Source organism: Pygocentrus nattereri, chromosome 20, assembly GCF_015220715.1.
Source record: "Pygocentrus nattereri isolate fPygNat1 chromosome 20, fPygNat1.pri, whole genome shotgun sequence".
NCBI classification, from domain to species: Eukaryota; Metazoa; Chordata; class Actinopteri; order Characiformes; family Serrasalmidae; genus Pygocentrus; species Pygocentrus nattereri.
The window spans coordinates 17,875,491-17,897,596 of record NC_051230.1 but is presented as its reverse complement, the minus strand read 5'-3'; the positions used below and the strand labels follow the sequence as shown (position 1 = coordinate 17,897,596).

The 22,106-nt window shown below is 38.9% G+C and overlaps 2 protein-coding genes across 3 annotated transcripts in view; both read left to right on the top strand.

The window, feature by feature from the left end:
* Positions 1-5,065, top strand: part of sv2ca (synaptic vesicle glycoprotein 2Ca) — a 42,223-nt gene extending 37,158 nt beyond the window's left edge. For both annotated transcript variants that reach the window (XM_017695561.2, XM_017695562.2), the window contains exon 13: positions 1,039-5,065. In XM_017695561.2, the coding sequence (XP_017551050.1) occupies positions 1,039-1,222 (184 nt within the window). In that variant the 3' untranslated portion in view covers positions 1,223-5,065. The remainder of the gene's footprint in view (positions 1-1,038) is intronic.
* A 3,593-nt stretch (positions 5,066-8,658) lies between these two features.
* The window catches only part of iqgap2 (IQ motif containing GTPase activating protein 2), an 87,035-nt gene continuing 73,587 nt past the window's right edge, over positions 8,659-22,106 (top strand). The window contains exons 1-2 of the mRNA XM_017695563.2: positions 8,659-8,917; positions 20,649-20,748. Of these exons, the coding sequence (XP_017551052.1) occupies positions 8,872-8,917; positions 20,649-20,748 (146 nt within the window). The 5' untranslated portion in view covers positions 8,659-8,871. The remainder of the gene's footprint in view (positions 8,918-20,648; positions 20,749-22,106) is intronic.

Below are 22,106 nucleotides of genomic sequence, written 5' to 3'. Positions count from 1 at the left end.
GGACCTCAGAACTTCACACTGTTTGTTGTGGTGAGTTCTGGCAGTGGGTGAGGGAGAGGGGGATACTGTTGCTTCTGCCATCATGGATGATTCCAGGCAGAGGAGTCTGGTGCAGGCTGAAGCCAGCTATCCTTTATAGGCTGCCATTTGAAAGCTGTATTTTGTAAGGTGGAAGCGATTACAGTTTCACTGGCACTGTTTCCTTGCAACATGTCCTCTCAGTTTAAGTCCAATCTCTGAAGCTCAGGTATGACTGAATTGTAACTGTGTGTCGCCTTCTCTGTTCCTTCTAATGAGAAAAAGGGCAAAATAGACAAATAAATTAACATTTATGGCATCTTGGCAGATACTCTTCTCCAAATGGATGGATACTGGTATAGTGTAGTGCTTACCCTGGTGGGGATCGAACCCAGTCTACAGCATAGAAGGCAGAGATGTTATCCACTACACTACAGCAACCACATTGAGGTGACCCAGAGCCGGAGTTACCGCTGTGCCACCGGGACTTATCAAAAGTGAATAATAAAAAAAAACCTAAAACTAAAGTCATTATGGAGATAAAATTAGAACTCTAATTAATTACACCTTTAGCATTTATGTAGCTCATATAAGCTGCATTTGAATGAGAGAGCTACAGTCGTGGCTTCTATAGGAATATAGAGTGCATGAGCATACTAGCTATTGTTACATGGCTGCCACTGGATGTATTTTGAATTGCATTCAAAAACATATTTAAAATGATGGTTAATTATGAGACATAAACACTTTTTAAAAGTATTTGAGTGTAAATGGTAAATCCAGTCATATATGTGCATTTATATTTAGTAATTCCTGTTTGTAACAAAATAAGTGAATCAAATCATAATGTGAGATTTGAATCGTTTCTTAAAGAATCATGATCAAAATATGTTGTACTGAGGTCCGATAATTATACCCCTTTTATCTCTATAAATGTAACACAAATACCAACTTTCTCTCTCTTTCTCTCTCTCTCTCTCTCGCTCTCTCTCTTGCTCTCGCTCTCTCTTTCTCTTTCAGAGGGACTGGCTTTGGATTCTGTAATGCCTTGTGTAAGTTTGCAGCAGTGCTGGGCAACCTGATTTTTGGCTCCCTGGTCAGTATCACCAAAGCCATTCCCATCCTGCTGGCCTCCTCTGTACTGGTGGGTGGAGGTCTGGTTGGACTTCGGCTACCCGACACAAGGTCCAACGTCCTAATGTAGCCCCTACCAGACAGCCCTGAAGCTAATGACTTCAGTCAGTCCGTGTTTCTTCAGTCTACCATTTTACACACTGTTCGAGTCATCCTTTTTCATTTACAGAGCTAAGTGAGATGGAATCATGAATGAGCAACATGATTACCACAAAGAACATTATAGCAGTAGCTATATGTCATGACTAAAAGACAAAAGCTGTTAGAGCTGAAGAGCTTATCAGTCAGTGAGTAATGCATTTAAACCTAATTTGTGTGTTGATGTGTAGGCAGTTAAAGGTGAGAAACATTAATGTTTCTGAACATGGGAAAGCCAAGGAGGGCTGTTTTCCTTCTTGTGAAACTATTTCCTAACATCCTGCAGCTGTGTAACAGTCTTGCACCCCTCTCCCTGGCTCCGTAGTGGTAAAAAGAGCCTGGCTAAAAGTCATATACATTATGCTGATGGGCTGTAGCAGAGCTCTGGCATTGAGTCGAGCGTAAATATTAATGTCCCCCTTATTAAGAAGCTAGAAAAACAAACTCTTAATGAGCAGGCTGAACCTGCTGGAAGCCTGTAGAGGAAGAGGATGATCAGAAAGACTGTGAGAGCGGCACAGCTGTAGCCCAGCTGTCCTATACAGCTTCATACAGCCCAGATAGGCCAAGCGAGAGTAAATCACAGTCACAGTCAGCAGCTCTCTTTACTAACAAGTTATTTTGTTTGCTTGTACATCACCTGTACAATGAAATATTTATTAAGTCAGTATATGACTGCTTGACCATAAATTGTCCTAAAGCTTTAATCATTAAAGGGATCGTCATAAAAAGCTTTATTTTTCCCAGGGTTAAGGGGTTTTAAGATGAAAAGATGATATGTTGGTGTTTTTTTGTGAATTATTCATCTAAAGTAAAGCACAGCGTAAAAATGACCTCCCATGAGGCCCAGAGGGAATAAATAGTTGCTTTTAGAAACTAATTAATTGCTAATGCAGTTAGGCTAAATTCTCCAACAGTTGTGCTGTTATTACCATCTCATGTTATGTCCTAATAAAGAAAAATATCAAATAAAAAACATGTATAAAATAAAATATCTCATCAGAAACTCAACAGAAACATTTCACATAAAACCCACTAAAATCATTTTCAAGTCTTTCATGAAATACATTCGACTATCCCTTTAAGCCTAGTCTTTAGAAAGTGTAACTGATGATTTTGTGATATCGTCTCACCCCAAAATCAAAATCATGTCTGTCATGTTGTACCATTTACATTGGATAATTTGGTGTTGGAACATTCAATTAAATGACCCCAGATATTTTCATACCATAGTTCCAGCTGTGAGATTGTGCATGTACATATCAAATGCCAGTATCACCAAAAGCAGCCACTGAAAAGACTGAATTTATAATTTACTTGCATATTGGATGCAGGACCTTTAACACAGATCGCTTAATTCCAACATTCGTGGCTTGTTATTAACATTGCATTATTAACAAACTTGTTAATTATTCCATACTTTGTGTGTGTATAATGTCAAGTTGTAAAATGAGCCATTCACCACATTTTTTCCAGACGTACCCATGTGTGCTTTATGCTTTGTCTGGAAGTACCGATGGCCTTTTGAAACCGTGCCTCTCCTTTGTAAGACCGTTCTCACCTATGGGCAGGAGACGCAGCCCTCGTTAACCTGAAGTGCAGTAGATGTTGTAAATGTTATCACCCAGTGTCTTCTCACATTTCATCAAATTGCATGGAGCGTTTAGGGACACAGCACTGTGCTTGAATGAAATTGCCCTCATTTTAGCAAACCGTGGCCACAGGCCCATGTTGGCATTGTTGACAGGAAGGAGAACGATGGCCGATTTTGGGGACTGGAAGGTTTAGAAAGACCGCCTCAAACAGATGGGCCCTCCAGTTGGCAGAAGAAACATGTGGTGACTCTAACAAGCCTAAGTTCAGGGAGTTTACCAGCAGTTTGTTAAGTTTGTTATAGCCATTACTCCTGTAGTTTGCTACGTGCTACTATAAGGTAAAGCATGTAAGTACAGACCTTGTTATTAGTTTTGTCATTGTGTAGTCAGCATCATAACCATATTAGGAACTCAAAGTCTAAGCTGGTTTTCTTTATGAGAAAATTGAATCGCTGCTGTTTTTGTCCTGTTGTAAAACAGAAATGTTGCATAGCCAGTATGTTTGGTCATATGAACATTTTTTCTCTGAATGTCCGTGGATTTTCCAAATTATGAAGTTGTGAAAGTGCAGCGATGTGAATGTTGCTACATGCAAGCAAACAGTGCTGCACAAGGAATTGACATCATGACGCTGGCAGAAAGCTTTGTCAAATGTGGTAAATAGTAGTCTACAGTATGAATAGCTAACAGTGTTATAGATCAGTGTTGAAGTTTAACAGTAGGCTTACTTTCATGTGACGTTAGTATAATGTGCAGGAGTGTTAGCTTGCACATAGCACATACGTAGCTTTCTTCATATTTCAACAGCTGAACGACCTCGTAATTCACAGGATTTAGTGACACTCTGGGGGTGACATGGATTTGGGACAATGCTGTTTAAAAACAGCTCTTGTTTTTCTTGTGCAGAAAAATCTTAGAATCCAGAGTTCCTAATAAGGGCGTGATGGCAGCTATAGAATGCCGTGCAACTTCAGAGGTTTATCTTAGACCTTTACGAAAGAAAACAAGTCATTAGGCGATGATTCATTTGATGTGTTAGGTTTTTAAAAAACAGTTTTTATGGCCTATTTTTCTCTTTTTGTTTTACTAGTTATTGTAATGTCATTGATTATGACCATGCTTGTTTTTCCTGCTAGTTTGTGGATATAAGCCTTTACTGTAGCCTATAGGCGATGATTCATTTGATATGCTATTCATAGCCTGATTTATTTGCTTTACTAGATATGATTATTCTTTTTTTGTCTTTACTCCCATTACTTTCTTTGTTCTGCTACCTTGTTAATATAAAACTACGGACTTGGAGTCTCCTGTGCCCTATTCGGTGGCTAGATGTTGGTGTATGTGCCATGTTGTTGTTACTGTTGATATTAATTAACAGCTGTGTTTTGAGATTTCAGTAAAGATATTAATCTATTTTGATGAACACTTCTTTGAGACAATTCTAAATCATTTATTGTAAAAACTGTAGGCAACAGATCGTAATACAAGGTGTCCTGTAGCTTTTTTGATTAGGCCTCCAATGAACCAAAGTGACTTCCTGCTGTCTCAGTTTCAGCAGAGCTATGCAGCCTGAACTAGAGGTTTATCATTAAAAATAGCTCATTGTAGAAATATTATTCTAGAAGACAACCTTACTTTTTGTCCTAATGAGAAATTAGCTGCATTTAAAAGAAATTATGTTAACTTTTTCGTTTTCAGTTGCGGACACGTTGTAATGTCACTGTAGGCTACTGTGTATGTCGGTGTGTGCGCTTATGTTTGTCTACAGTACATATATATGTATGCGAGTGGGACAGAAATGTGATCATCTGTAAAATACTGTATATACACGATGCAGGTGGCTGTGTTCAGGCAGAATATATGTTGTGAAATTGTTTTGATGGACGCAAATGGAAAAGGATGTAATGCATTCACAGAAGTGTGCGACTGTGTTAGCAACAAGCCGACATTCTTCTTACATTGCAAGCAATCCTGCATGTGCGTATGAAACACTTTTGTGCTCAGTTCATAGTTCTTGTGTCCCCCTGGCTGAGGGACAATCAGAAAATGACTACTTGGAGTAATGAAGAGAATGTAACACTGTTAAATGTATCATGAAGGTTGTGTGTATGGTTTGTGAGCAGAAAAATATATAAAAAAGCTTACTTTTGTGAGAGTAATAAAGATATGTGTTGAAATGATTCACTGTCTGCTAATAACATCTGCAACACAACATATTATCTAACTATCTTTATCTGGACCACTGGTTAGATAATGCAGTGCAATAGACTGGCCAACAGTATGATGTGTTTATCTGCACAGACCGTCTTATACAGCACAGGACATGGACTCCTCTGTTTTGCACATCATCTTTGGATTTTGAATTATAAGGTCTAAACTACACTGCATTTCACTTCAAACTCAGAGATATGAACACATTTTGATAAGAATAGTAGTGAAGATCTATAATCAAGAAACGTTTGATTAACTGTATATAAAATGAGTTTATACTCAGCTGAATTTAGATGTGCCACTGTATATTGAGTGTCGAAGTTGATGTCTGCAGATGAGGAGATGAGGTTGCTGAACAGGTTCAGTACAGACCGTCTCAACATCCTCAACAAGCAGTTACAGACATGCTGCTCACACCATTCAACTGGAGCTTCACTGGATTAGGTTTTGGTTGAGGATGGTATTAGGATTAGGGCCAGGGTAAGGATTAGGATCAGGTTTTGAGTTGAGATTAAGGTTAGGATTAGGGCCAGGGTAAGGATTAGGATCAGGTTTTGAGTTGAGATTAAGGTTAAGATTAGGGGCAGTGTGAGGATTAGGATCAGGTTTTGAGTTGAGATTAAGGTTAGGATTAGGGGCAGGGTGTGGATTAGGATCAGGTTTTGATTTGAGATTAAGGTTAGGATTAGGGGCAGGGTGTGGATTAGGATCAGGTTTTGATTTGAGATTAAGGTTAGGAATAGGGGCAGGGTGTGGATTAGGATCAGGTTTTGGATTGAGGTTAGGGTTAGGATTAGGGCCAGGGTGAGGGTTAGGATCAGGTTTTGAGTTGAGATTAAGGTTAGGATTAGAGGCAGGGTGTGGATTAGGATCAGGTTTTGAGTTGAGATTAAGGTTAAGATTAGGGGCAGTGTGAGGATTAGGATCAGGTTTTGGGTTGAGATTAAGGTTAGGATTAGGGGCAGGGTGAGGATTAGGATCAGGTTTTGGGTTGAGGTTAGGATTAGGATTAGGACCAGGGTGAGGGTTAAGATCAGGTTTTGGGATGAGGTTAGGGTTAGGATTAGTGGCAGGGTGAGGATTAGGATCAGGTTTTGGATTGAGGTTAGGGTTAGGATTAGTGGCAGGGTGAGGATTAGGATCAGGTTTTGGATTGAGGTTAGGGTTAGGATTAGTGGCAGGGTGAGGGTTAGGATCACTTTTTGGGTTAAGTTTAGGGTTCTGTTTAAGACCTGGGTGAGGATTAGGATTACATTTTGGGTTGGGGTTAAGGTTAGGATTAGGTTTTGGGTTGGAGTTCAGGTTAGGGTTAGGATCAGGTTTTGGGTTGAGGGTAAGATTAGGAAAAGGTTTTTGGTTGAGGTTAAGATTAGGTTTAGGGCCAAGTTTCGGTTAAGGTTGCTTAGGGTTATGTTTTGCTTCATGTAACATGATAGCATTAATATAAAAATCAACAATACTTAAAGTAAGTAATGTATCAAGAGTGCATCTTTAAGATATTAATTTCAATGTATTCAGGCGCCTCACTACTGCTACTTCACTGATATGTTGTTGATGTTTTACTGATACTTTGTTAAGGGTTTATTAATCATCTACAAAAGGCCTTTCCAAATAAAGTGTTCGCCAAAGACCTTCTCAAGACTATCATTAAACAATGTCAACATCAGGCAGTGAATTCATAACCATTTCTTTCTGTGAAGTGGCTTGTAGAGGCGTTAAACGCTTCAGATGTCCGGTTCCTATTATAACCACTGTGAACAACTGAGTCTGGGAAAGTTTCTCTTTAGTGAAGCTGTTCACTTCAAACTGATGACTTTGTTTACATCTTCATGATCAAATCACTAATGTGAAAAGTCGGTGAAATTCCCCTTTAAATGGTCAGTGTAGGTCATTTAATGCAAATATATGTTTAGCGTTTTCCTGGTTTCACTGCAGAAATAACAAAGAATTACCCTTTTTATGTGAAGAGGGCTTTTAAATGTTTCTGCAACTGGATATTAATCTCAGTTTTACTTGGTTTCTGATGGAAAAGGAAAGTAGCAATGTCAGCCATCTCTAGCGTTCATATAAACCACTGCTTAATTTTTCAATTCATTTTTTCACTTTTTAAATTCATATTATATGATATCAACAGTATAACAATCAAAAATCATATTTAAGATAAGATAAGATAAAATAGACTTTTATTATCCCACTGGGGGAAATTTGCATTGTTACAGCAGAATACACAGTAAGCAGATAAAGAGCAGTAAGTAGACAAAGATGTGCATCATACAAAATACAAAATATAAGATATACTATAGAAATAAATCAATAAACAAGGCGTCTGTTAGCAGAAAAATATAAAAAATAAAAATAGAATTAAGAAACTATACAAATTTACAGTTTACACATGCAGTTGTATGGATGTTGCACATTTCTGAGCAGGTAATGACTGGATATCGCACAGAAATGATAGATATTGCACTGTAATGATTACAGATATTGCACAGAACTTGCGTATATATTGCACTTGTACCAATCTATCAGCAACAGATCTTGTACATTAATTACAGGTAGGATAAGATACAGGTCTATGTGGTGTGTTCGTGATAGAGTGCGCTGTGATAGAGTGAGGTGTGAATCCATAGTGTGTTTATGACGGAGAGTGTCTGAGTCTCTGCTTGGGGAGGTATTGGTTGTAGAGCCAAACAGCAGTGGGGAGAAAGGAGCTGCGGTATCTCTCTATTTTTATATATTTTATATATATCTATCTCTATATATTTGCAAAGATGTCATATGTAATATATGTAGCAGGATGCTTGAACACAAATACTTTCAAAAAACAAAAGAATAAACATAAATATATATAAATATAAAGACATAAAAAAAGTAAATAAAAAATAAAAGTCATGAAATGAAAATGTTTTTTTTAATAAACAGATCTTTACAAATTCGTAATGTAAGTGCTTTTGAATTTTTAAGTTTATTCAAAGGATTTCAGTAAGGAATGAATTTGAAAAGGACGTATTTTAGTTTCCCACTCGACCGTCTGCGTTTATGTGTATAATATTTACCATAATAGATGAGAACATTAACGGATGGAAAAAGGATGTCTGGATTCACATTACACTCCAAGCAGAGAACGTCTTTTTATACAGAATTTTACACCAGCATGAGCAAAAGTGAAAACAAATTTTTCTACATCTGTTCAAAACAATCTGAGCACAATAAAAAGGTCAACAGTTTCTATATCATTCAAAATATACACTTTTCATCTAAAATATTAAATGAATGTACACTAAATGAATCCTCTTCTGAAACACTCCATTGACTTGATTGGTGGCACAATATTCCCTCCCAATCTTCCATAATCCACAATCCAGAATTCCAGAATCCAAACCTCTCCAGCGTGTGGTGTACAGTATTTACTCTCTGCTGCTGTTCTCCGGGTTGCCGCGCGGGGGCGCAGCGCTCTGGAGCGGTTGGCGCTGCTGGTTTTTTGTGCTGTGATGCTGCGCAGCGCCGCCAGGTGGTGCAGTTTGACGCTCCGTGGTGAAAGTGTCAGGAAAGGAAACTGTCAGTGACGGACACTGAGCGCGATGGCAGCACCGCTTCACCCCGGACAGCAGACATGACACAATATTCTCTCTAAAGTAATTTCTCTCTAAACAGCGGGACGGACTTTTCTTTCAGGCGTCTCCGTTTGAAGACTTGTTAGTCGACACACGTGGGAAACCCTCCAAACGCGCTTTTTCCTTTCCTGAGGGCTTAAAAGCGAGGACTCTGTGACAGGATGTACCATGAAGACGGCGCTAACTCTCTCAGACCACGTTATGGATGTGAGTAAAACCCGCTTCCAGCTTGTTTCAGCTAATAAACGCAGGTTTCTGGGGCTGTAACGCGTCTCAGAGGACGAGAGCGAGTCGTAAGTGAAGCTTTACAGAGACATTCTGTGTCAGCGAGGAGTAAATATTCACCCCAAACTCTCCCAACTTGTTATACTAACGTTACAGGTGAATGAGCGGAGGGTGGAGGTGTCTACCTACTTAAAGAGGAAGTCCACCAATTTTCCTAAATTTCTGAGCTTATGCGGTCGGTGAGGTGTAAACAGCCTTTCAGGGTGGTTTGGTGTGACGTGGTTCACTGTAGAGAAACTTAAAGATTCCGATTCCTTTACAGCGGCGGTGATAGGAACCAGGGGTCATGATCAATACAACACATATATAGCCGTTTTATTCACTGTCCCAAACCACCAGGGAGTCTACACAGTTTTATGTAGTGTTAATGAAGGTAAAATCACGGTCTACCTTCACTCAGTGTCTTACATGTACACCCTGAGGATTAATAGATTCAAATAAATGGATTAAAGAACATTTTAAGCCAAACCATATAACAAAACCTACAAAAGAAAAGTTTTCCCTACAACAGAGCATTTCACAACAAGCAAATTGTGGTGTTCCCCTTTAAGTGATAGCTGTAGTTTACTGTAGTTTTGTGTAGTAAGACAGCCAGAGCTTTTCATTTGCATTTTAAAGTTGTGTGTAAACTTGCTATTAGTGAAGTAAATGTGGGGGGAGTGAATTGTCAGCTAGGCAGGCAGGTGGGTAGGTTGATGGGAAGACAGACAGACAGACATATCTGTAGATGTAAATTATTGTCCACAGTGTGGCGATTCAGCTTTGGCCACCCATGACAAAACAAACATAAGCAAACGAAACATAGCAAGGCATTAAACACACACAGCAAAGCAAATACAGTCAACAGGCAATACATACAGTTTCACACTTTAGGAGTTAATGATTGCCACTACATGTGGGACAAAATACCTCCTAAAAACAGTTTTGGTAACTCTTAGCATCACATATCAGCTGCATGAGCTGTGAGCAGAAGGGCTGAACTGGTTTCCCTGCAGTTTTAAACTGCACTCCAAATGTTGCCCACTGAAAAGCCATTTTAGCCTAGGTTTAGGAAAACAGCCCAGAGAGTTTGAAACTGGAGGTAAGACTAAGGGAGGTTCCCTCTGGAATGCTTTTCTCTTGTCAAACATTAGCTTTGGCAGCTGTAAAAGCACCTGCCACTTACATTTTAAGGATCTGAAGTATTCACATTGACCACAAGCAAGGTGCTTTATATCATACAGCTGAGCGTCAAGCAGCACGAATCCTGAGATGTGTTCCAATCACAGGAGGCCGTAATACTGAGGCTTACGTTACAATCAGATGGTGTATGATTAGTCATGCTGTTCATCATGTGTTCAGTGTGTTATTCAGGCCACTGTTAGATGGCATATCTGCTTTGGAAGGAGTGCATTTCTGAGCTCAGTCAATGCTGAGCTGGTTTAACATTAACCTGAGTCTGCTCCAGTAGATCAAACACAAATTGGGAGTTTTGCTCGCCAGACTTTCCAAGGCCTTTGTGTCATGTTTGCTTGGTATTGAACCTGCATTCACGGGAGTGTTGCACGTCTGTTAAAATCCTGACAGTGTTGTGAAGAATTCTATGAAAGATCGTCTCTGGACGAAGGGCGTTGAAGGCACAATTAAACTGACAGTCTTGCAAAAAATCAAAAGGAAAGAACCCCCCCCCCCCCCCCCCCCCCCCTTACCCCATATATAGACAATCAGCTCAGACACGTTTTGTGGCCCAATATCGCTTTTTATGCTTTGCACTGCAGCTGCGACGCTAATGTAGCTAACAAATGAATGAAACTTGAACTCCTCCCAATAAGCATCATGTAAACTGCACGCCTGCATTAGAAGAGTCGAGTTGTTACATCATTTTGAACTTGCTCATGTTGTTGGACTCTACGACGCACTATTGTCTATGAAAATTCAAGCTTCAACAGGGCTCCTACTGTTTTAACTATACAATGTACTTTTCCCCCATTTTATAGAAGATTGGACTGGAGAGACTGGTCAATATTTTTGGGGCCGATACCAATCACTGATCACCTTTCAGAACAATTGGCCAATAGCCGATACCGATCGAGGGCGGGGCTGGATTCATCATTTAAAGGCGCAGAAGGCGAACAACTCTTTTTTAGATCTTGGTGTCCATAAAGCCCTTCGCAAGCACTGTACAGACAGACGCCATTGTATAACGTTAAAATGAACAGCAACACAGGACGTAACGTAGCTAATGTTAGAAAACGGTCACTACAGTTGCTGCTGCGAAGCTGACCGTAAACATCCGGAAACAGGACAAAACAACGCTGACCTACTGATTCTATAGAACAAAATTTCTATAATTTTTCTTTAGAAAAATAAGTTCATTTACCAACTTGTCGAGCAGAAACCGCATCTGTGCCCTTTTAATCCCATTTCATGCCTTCAGTTCTTTCAGGAGCTAATCTCAGCTTCTTTTCCGCCAGAATTTTGTTTAAATATTCCCGTTCTACCTTGGTGCAGCAGTTACGTTCTGGTACCTTACACCAGCGTAACCACGGAAATAACCAGAGCCTGTGCAACCGGTTAATAGCTAATATTAATATTAATATTTTAACTGGTTAAAAGCTAATATTAGCGCTCAGATGCTAATGTTCTAGCACAAACGGATCCTCAATGTTTTGACAGCAAACTGCATCAATTACAGCTCTGTAAACACAAACGTGTTTTATTAGTGAACCAGATATGACGAGGCTGAACTGGCGTCCTGTTCACCAACGTTCTGGCACCTCGTGTGAATATGGCTCGTAGGTTTTATGTCATGGATCAGCTCTCAAGATCGGGCAGATTAGAGAAAGATCAGCCGATTGCATATTTAGGCTGAAAATTGATACTGATGCATAGCTAATCAGTCTGTCCATCTCTGTCTGAAACCATTTAGGCAAGTCTGTTTGAGATTACTGACAACTTGACACAGTTTGAGGCAAGAATGAGCCTTATTGCTCCAGTGCCAACACCAAACGTGTCTTAGCTGATCGCCTATTGCCTTAAGTCCATAATAATGTCATAAAGTTCAATTCTATTGATCTGGCTAGTTAATAAACTAGTTATTTAAAAATATCAGTGGGTCAAGACTGACCGGTTTCTCTGTGTTTTTCAAAGAAATATCCAGATTTATTTCACAAAACAGCCGTGATGTCCATTTAACAAGAATGCCTCACAGATTTAAGCCTACACTTATGAAGGCTGACTTTAGAGCCTCCGTCTTCTGTGGGCTAAAGTGGACAAACCAACCCACAGTGCAATTCCTTACAGGTTTCGTGGACGACTGCTATGCTGTTTTTTTTGTGTGAATGGTCTAATATTAGCTTCGCCGTCTGGCCGTTTTTGTAAGAGGACACAAACCATTTAGTGAGTCACAGCCTGTTAATGGGAAGAGAGGAAAGAAGCGGCGCAGTAGGCAGGTGAGCTGGAAGACCTGCACTGAGTGGGCCTGAGCTGCATGTTCATACACAACATCTACTGACCGTCAGCTTATGAGATACGAATGATAAGATTGTAGGAATCATACTGTGCTTTGTTGGTCTTTCAGGAGTCAGTGAATAGTTGGGAAGGTATGTGAGTGTAATAACACTTTACTTGAATCTTGCTGCATTACACTGACATAACCATGCTGTAAACATGTTGTGGAAGATGGCATGTGCTGTCATGAGTTGTGGCATTATAGGAAAGTCTGTTCACTTGGAATTTATCTTTGCAGTATAGCCAGGCAGTTATTTCCAGCCATAAAAAAGTCACAGTTTGTAGCATTTGGTTAAATAACTCACAAGTTATTTTTAGTTATTTTGGCTAATGCTGCAGATCTCCACAACTGAGCCTAAGCTTTTCCCGCTCGCAGCTTAACCAGCAAGCTGATTGGCTCTTTTTTGTTGTAGGGCGGGACTTTCTCCGTAAATAGATGCCATGTTGAGCATTATGAAATTTCCCATTCATTAACAACCAGTGACTGTCTCCTCTTTGCAATGTCTCTGCTAGAGTACACATGGCAAACATTAGCATGTGAAAAGCTGACATCACAGCAAACATCATAGCATCTGTCATGACAGTTGCTGGTAATGGTAACAAAACACTGTTATAGTACCTAACAGAACTTGTCATGACAGCGTATGACGTATGCCATTACATGTTAGGACATTTCAAGTAAAGCGTTCCATGGTTATTGTTAATAAAGTATATGCGGATACTGGATCCGGTTCTCCTGTTACCCTGGAAATCTTTCTGTACCTGTGAATACAAGCTGGGATACATCCAACAGGAGCAACTCAGAAAACAATAGACAAACAGAGATATGAAGGTAAACACTAGAGAAGATAGATCAAAGTCTTGTGAACAGAAAATGATGATAGCATCAGCAAATCTACAAATATTACCAACACTACATGCCAGCTCATGTCATGGGAAGGTAACTGAAATGTTGTGTAGGTAGGTTTTCAGTCTAGATTTAAAGACTGAGCATGTGTCTGAATCCCAAACTCAAGGAGGGAAGTTGATCCAGAGATGGGGGGCCTTGTGAGAGAAAGCTTCCCTCTACAGTGACTTTGGTTGCTATATTGGCACAAAAACACACAATAAGATGACATATAATAAGTAGACACATAATTACACATATTTACTAGGACTGTCACTGTTGACTTTGACTATATTTGTAAATTAATAATCTACTGGATGTATTGAAAATTAATTGAGTATTCAGAGTTTTTGAAAAAAGGCCAAACTATAAAAATGGACTTTTTAATTGTGCAATCTTGATTTACATAAAAACTGTAACATTCTCATCCACTTTCTGCAGAGTAAAAATGCCTAAATAATGTGCTTTTAGCTGCACAGCAAACAGACTTTTATCTATAAAATGCTTCAAGTAATGATTCAACTTCCTGCAAAAATATTGTGCATAATTTCTCCATCAGATCCACTGCTAATATTGTGCACTTTCTGTTTAGAAAAGCTGTAGCGTTGTACATCAAGCAAGAATGGGAAATTATTCCACCTACAAAGCTTCAACAATTAGTGTCCTCAGCTCCCAAACGCTTATTGAGTGTTGTTAAAAGGAAAGGTGATGTAACACAGTGGTAAACATGCCCCTGTCCCAACTTCTTTGGAACGTGTTGTGGGCATCAGATTTAAAATGAGTGAATATTTGCAAAAAACAATAAAGTTTATCCATTTGAACATTACATATCTTGTCTTTGTAGTATATTCAATTGAATATAGGCTGAAAAGGATTTGCAAATCATCATATTCTGTTTTTATTTATGTTTTTCACAACGTCCCAACTTCACTGTAATTGGGGTTGTAGAAGGAGAAAGTGAGTGAGTGAACCTTAAATTTGCCTCGACAGAAATGTGCTATGGTATTCCAGGTGGTTGCTAGTGTTGTTATGTTATCCCAGATGGTTGCTAAGATGTTTCTCGGCATCAGGATTGCTGAGCAATCCCAAGGTGTTGCTAGGCTTTTACTATGGTATCCCAGGTGGTTGCAAAGCCATTGCTATATTATCCCACGTGGTTGCAAAGTGTTGCTATGTGTGTGGCTGATATGTGTGTGTACACGCTGTGAGCGTGTGTGTGTGTGTGTGTGTGTGTGCGTGTGTATACTATGCAATCTTGCAACGTTTTGAGGTTCCAGCTTAAAAACTTTGATCCGTGAAAAAAAAGAATTATAGAATAGAATAATAAAACCAAGAAGGACAGGGTGAGCTTGTCAAGCCTTAATAAGGTTTAAATACATGATATTATGAGGTTCAATAAAATATATAGTTACACAACGCAGTAATCTGTGGGTGGCTTCAGCTGTGTTTACCCGCTGATCATTTACTCCTGCTTGTGGCATTTTCTGTGATGCAACTGCAAAACAGCTTCGTTGCCATCTTTTACAGCGAGGTGTCCATTGGATAGATGACAGCGATGATGATGAACAAAGAGACGGCGCAGTGAAACCCAGCGGAGATTAGTCGGCAAGCCACAGCATGTATGCCAGGGCTAAAATTTTGCCGGCCTGTTTGGCATTATGAGCCACTCATTTACAAAAACAAAGGCGAGCGCACACAATTGTGTGTCAGCAAGCTTAATTATTGTTAGGTGAATAGGGCTTGGGAAAACAGTTGGCGCTGCACTGGCTGGCATTCTCTCTGCCCATTCTTTTGCATTAAGCACAAAGTGATAACACTCAGTCTGTGGTGCAACCCACGTTCTAATCCTGGGTTAATAGTAGATCACTTTCACGCTGTAATATTCACTCCACCAGTTTTCTCTAGTATTAATTCTACTTTGTTCATTTTTATAGCTAACATTTGCACATGCAGGGCCAGAAGCCACATAAGCAAGTTCATTTGGCACAGTACTAATTGGAGGTCATGAGCTTCCATTACCTCTACCTTACCCTCATAGCTCCAGTGCAAAACTAAAGAAGCAAACACGTGTTAGCTGATCATTTAGGGTGATGTGAAAGTTGTCTAAATTAGATTTTTCATTACACTGTCGCTTTGATTCCAGCCCTAATTGGCTACAGCGGCAAGACATTAGATGCACAGAAGAAGAGTTAATGACAACCTCACTGGATAAAATGTTAATTTAATAAATGGCATACAAACTTTTGAGGGAAAAAATAAATAAATAAATAAATAAAATAAATATATAAAGTAATTAGATACTGTTAAGTAACATTAAATATAGGACTAATAAAGGAAGGGACAAAAATCAATTTAGCAGAAAGTATTTCTTGGAGAGGAACTTTTCAAGCTTTCAAGCTCAATATTTCTGAGCTTGTTATATGATAATTAACATAATTTCAGTTAACCACATGATGAACTTACATAGCCTTATACTGAAGTACTCAATTGGATGGCTGTCACATCATCAGGGATCTCCTGATCATAGGGCCAATGCTAAGATGGCTGCATCACTTGGAAACCCAGCTGGGTGCTTATGTAACACCATTACATTATCTCTGGTCTTGGAGAGCTGCACCATGGATTTCATGGATTATTGGGTGGATGGATGGATGCTTGGATGGATAGATAGCACTCACTCACATTGACGCTGTGATTGTGTAGAGTTATGAATTGTTTTCACAGCAGGGGTTCCCGCTCCTCATTGATCACTGGCAGCTTAACACAGAGTTACAACATTTCACAGGTATAGTGAGTCCTAGTTAATTTAATAACAGAGTTTTAGGGAGAAATATTTTATTTGATCACATTCATTCAAAATATAGATTTTTTAAAAATCAATTTGAAATGCACTTACACTCTTTATTTGTGTATCATTTGGTCTTTTTGGTCCTCGGTCCACAACAACTGTGGCATGTTGACACCCTAAGTTGGGCACCCTTGGTCTATGGCTTATATGGTATGTGAACCCTGCTTTACCATTAGCTCTTTATTCTGAGCTTCATTACATATCATCTCATAGGATCACCGCCTTGTCATTGTCACAAATGCTCTTGGGTTGTAGTACCTGCTTTACGAAAATTAAGAATATTACTAACACATTAATAATATTTCTTTGCTTTGTCATAAGCAAGTTCTACAGTATATATAATGATCTGTGTTCATACAGCGGAAAAGTCTTTAACATACCGGCTAGTTTATGAAGTGCCTCTACAGCAGGTGTACATTATGAAGGCAGCATGCTGTCCGTAATCAAAGGCTTTGTGGTTGGCAGCTTGTTGACACGTGTGACACTGATGTGGCTGATCACGGTAAAACCTCCGCAAGTGTGAGACGGGAGCTCTGCCTGGGTCACATGAGGTTGCGCACACTGTGTGTGTGTGTGTGTGTGTGTGTGTGGGGGGGGGGGGGGGGGGGTCTTGGGGTTTACTGTAAGTGTAAACAGTAATCTCAGAATTAGCATTGGGCAATATACGTCACACACAAAACTGTTGAATAATCATATTGTGGCATCTCTACTTTTAAACATTCTTTTATTTCAGTTTTGTCTTCTTTTGGCATTTCTGCAGGACATCTATTAATGCTGGTATTGTAGCAGATCTGTGTGAGTTTAAAACTAGTTGTGTGCATCAGTAAACTGTGCAGTAACATGAGTGCAATATCAAAAACATTCATTAGTTTATGACACCGTGTTGAGAACAAAACTTCAATGAACTAAACTACTTTGTTGCAGCTCCAGTGACACTTTAACAAAGTTTACAGGTAGAGATGCGTTGATATGGGACTTGATAGATACTTGATTAATTGAGAGCCAGTGTTGATTGAGAGGCAGTGTCTAATATTTTTCATATACATATCTGCTGACATGTAGAATGTGTAATTGGGACATTTACCTGGATTAGCAGTACATAGAAGTAAGTTGTTTGTTTCTAGAAGGCTACAAGTGCATGGTACACTCTTAATAATACAATAAATGCGTCATCAAATATCGTTGGAAATACTGGCCAAATCTCTTTGGAATATTGGACAATATCTTTTAGGTGCTAATATGTTTTTAACCAATTATCTGCTGATACGATATTATTCTAATCATTGTGCATCCTTGTTTATAGCTATAGTGGATATTAATCAGTGCATCATTTAATATGTGAAAGCAAGCCGATGAGTCCGTTAGCCTAACTCAGATCACATTTTTAACCAAGCTGATTTTATTTAAACAGAAATGATTATAGCCTCACTAACGGTGTTAGCTGAGGGCCACTTAACCTTGTTTTAAAACTTGCTCAGAGGAGAGTTCCCAACAACCGGGCCGGATCTGCTCAGCCAGAAATAAAAGGATTTAACTGTGCTTAGAAGAGAAGGGGGTGGGGATCTGGGTAGAAAGCAGGTAAAGGTCAGTTTGAAGCAGCTTTACCCTGTTTCATAACTTGACCCTGTTTAGTTATGACTCACTTGAGGGCATGAACTGTAGGACGTCAAAGGACCAAAGTGTCTAGAGTTCTGTTGACAGCGGCTCGATCAATGAAGGATCAATGATATACACAGAGTGTATATGCATGTTAATGTTTATACAAAGGGTATGTTTGTTAGGGATTAACAGTTGCGTGTTTTTTTTTAAAGATTTTCATTCAATGTATTTTTGTTTGACAAAAACCAAATTATTTTGCTGTTGTACATAAAGTGTTTTGGCATTTTGTTGATCAGAAATGAGTGCTTTGTCATTAACTACCTAAGGTATGAAGAGTTGGAGAAAATAAGTGATAAGCATTCATTTAGGGCTTAAAGCTGCTGATGCTATATAATTACTAGGGGTGGGGGTGGGTGTGGATAAGAAAAAAAAGGGTTGCTGGGTTTTTGAATAAATCACAATTTAGAACAACAAAGGGAAGAACATTAAAGAATGTGACATATATCTTTCCCTAACTTTATGTAGAATAATACTTTACACAGCATTAATTGTGAAATGAAAAGTGTTACATTATTTACATTAGTTGTTACATTAGTAACGTAATGAGAACAGGCTGCACCATCAATGATCGGAGCGAGTTGGGGTTGGGGGGAGGGGGGATATCGCGATTCTGTCCTCTGCAAATACGACACGAGACTTTCGGACATTTGTATAGCAGTTTCAGTCTCAGTTTCAGAACTGATACCATAATGTTTGAATCTGTGGTGCTGTGCAGTGCTGGGCAATGTGATGCCATATTATCCTCATGGTGATAAATGACATTATAGTGTACTTTTCTGAAAATCTCATGCTTATCATGTGTACTTTTAATTAGTGTTTCCCAACCCAGGTTCTGGAGTTCTCACTGTCCGGCAAATTTTAGAGCTTTTCCTGCTCTAACACACCCACTTCGACTAAACAAGGGGTTATTAATGGGCTGATTAATTGAATCAGCTGTGTTGGCAAAAATCTTAAATGTGAAGGGTGGTGGGGGTTTTCCTGAGCAAGGTTTGGGAGTAAGAGTACAGAAGTAATTGCTTGTGAATTTTTGATTTTAAGTTCAGTTAAATTCTATTATGGGCGAGCTCAACAAGTTTTTTTTTTTGCGGTTTAGAAAAGTATTTCTACTTTTAGTACAAAAGTACATTCACAGGCAAATACTTTTTCACATTAGTGCAATTAAAAATATAAATAGAATAATTAAACGTTTCCTCAAGTATGATTGAGGTTAGCCAAAGATTTTTCGTTGAGAAAGCATGTTGTTTATCATGATGACAAAATGTATCACGATAAAATATCATTTTGCCCACTTCTAAGTAGCGTTTTAGCAAGAGTACATCTACTTTTACTCAAATACTGCTGTACTGTAATTCCCCACCACTAAAAAAGGTCTACTGACCTTTGGAAATCTCTCTCTAAAGTTGCTTACTTACTGTTGCTGCATCCCTTAAGCCTTCAAGTCAGGCCAGTTGGTAGTATCTGTAACCCTTGTACCGATGGTTTGAAAAGGTCAGTAGAGCAAAATATATGTTGAAGCACACAGAAGAGTATCTCATCATTCATTTTTATTCAGAAATAAACTGGCTTGACAAGATGTTCAGTGCAGACATACTTGTTTGAAATTTGACTATATGACTGTGGGCCAATTGAAAAAGGATTCGGAAAGCCATGTTAATATTAATCAAACCAAATTTTTTTTAGCCACTTGGCATTAAAGTGATGGTTCTGATGATAAACAAGGAGGAGGCTACCCTTTCAGATAAGCTAATGCTAAAGCTAACAGTCCCTGCTATGTTAAATTCTGAGGAGGACTTTCTTTTGGAAACTTTATCAAAACAATTCATAATCATATACGTATCAGTGCATTAATATTCGTCTTCACACTCTGTATTCTTAATCACTAATCTTAGCGCTGTGCAGTCTTATTGCACTGATTTATCAAGCTACATTTCATGAGTTAATTAAAGCTACCTTAGCTAGCTAACTGATCTTAACATTGTTCTGTAATGTTGTTTATTGTTAGACGTCATGTTATAATGAGTGTTAGCAAGTATAGCAACCCTGATAAAGTTTAGTTGATCTTAGAGATATAGGTTTGGCATTGAGCTGTAAACATGGTCCTCCATGTAGTTTAACTTTTATAGCTTTGGGAATGAAATAGAAGCAGCTTTCTAAGTTACTGCCAGCAAAGTTCTCACTGCAAGTTTGTCAAACTGAGTTTTTTCTTCGCTTAATGGAGGAAGTAGCGATCATAAATAGTTGTGATTGGCAGAGAGGTGTGTCAATCACTGTTTTGCAAACAATCACTTATAAAAAGCCTGTAAACAACAACAAACAATATACAGCTATGCTAACTATGTAGTAATAAGTAGCTTGATGGAGACTATGCAGTTTTCCATAGCCTTTTAAAATGTGACACTATTGCTGGTGGTTCTCAGAACAATATATTCGTAAACATGATGTCTTGTAAGGTTGTATTTTTGCCAAATCGACCACCCATCATGCTGTGTGAAATGCTTGGATAAGTCTATAAGGTGACTTGTGAAAGAGATTTAATGGAATAGAAACGCACAGGCAGTATTATAGATGGTATTAAAATACTGAACTTAATTGTACTTACATGAGAAGAATTCTCTTCTCTTTGTTAGTGCAGCTTCCCTAAATGAACCTAATAAACTGTTTAGCATAAGTACATTGACGCTGTGTTTTAATGTGAAAGCTCAGAGTGGGTCTTTAGTTTTGAATTGTGTGCTTCACTTTCAAACTCTTATTTCCTTCTGTTTATTCCACAGCCATTGTGGATGATGAGAGGCTCTCGGCGGAGGAAATGGATGAGAGGAGACGTCAAAACATCGCCTATGAATATCTCTGTCACCTAGAGGAGGCCAAACAGTAAGCTATTCAGCTTAGGCTGTGTGTGTTGCTCTTTCTGCAAACGGTAATAGCGTAGTCATTGATAACGCATTGAGACGCATCATGATAACCTTGTGTGCTGATTTGGTGTAATTATTTAATTGTACCACATTTCATTGTCCATACATGATATTCTCTGTAATGTGCCAACATTGTAAGAAGTGGTGTGTGCTGTAGTTTGCAGGGTCAGTCCAGGCTGTTTCGCGTGTGATTTATTATGATACATTATGATACATTTTGTGTATACATGTTTACCATAACTGAGCTCAGGCCAGGCATGGTCAAATTCAATAAAGGGGCCATTAGAGCATTATCAGCTGTCAATTGTATTATGGGGAGCATGACCCACATGTGAGGAAGAGCTACATAGGACGGCGAAGATTGCTGTAAGCTTTGTTCTGAGAAGTCTCTTAGACCTATTAGCCCAGATACTCAGGATAAAAGATGACCAGTTCTAAGTCAGCATTGCGAATCAAGGAGAACGTAAATGAAACCTTGCTGCCTGCTCTTCTCCACAGATTTCATGACTCTTGGCTGTGACTCTGTGGCAAAGCCTCTGTTCTCGGAATCCTGTCATCTTGCATTAGGATTATAATGCTGGTCACTAATCGGCCTGTTAAGGAGCCAGGGGCATTACATCCTACTGTTCTGTTTGGCAGTTATGAGTCAGAGATAAAGGCGCTACAGGTATTACAAAATGTTTGGCTCCTGCAGTGCCACTTATGCATCAATAACATACAAAAGAGCAAAAGTATATTTCAACACTAAGTAAATTCTGCTTTTCTACATTCAGGTGCCAACAGGTGATGTGGTAAAAATATAAAATGATAAGTGACCATATTGTCTCAATACATGAGATATGCAGACAGTAGGAACAGACAAAACCCATCACCAAAACAGTGCCACATTTCAGGGACATTTCCACTAAAAAAGAAGAGTGTAGCCATTGGTACAGCTGTAAAGATGCCTATTCATTTCCAACAGCAGTGCTAAAGTAGTCTCTAGAGAGAGATTTCAGAGTGGAAGACTAAGAAAACCCTTTTTCTGATGATGCATCTTGAACTTTTGAAGAGAATCTGAGCACTTTAGGATGGAAAGTTATTTTAAATGTTTTATTTTCTTGCTGTCAGTGGCAGCCCTAGCAGGCTTTTATCACTGTGAGGGGATTCCCAATGATTGTATGATTTATTTAAGAAATGCATGCTGGGTATTGTAGTGAGAGAACACTGATGAAGGAAAAGGTGAAACAATTGGTAAAACTTAAGTAATGAAACCATATAATGGCATAATGAGGTGAAAGCCTATAAGCTGCTTGTTACTAAGCAGGTTATGAAGTA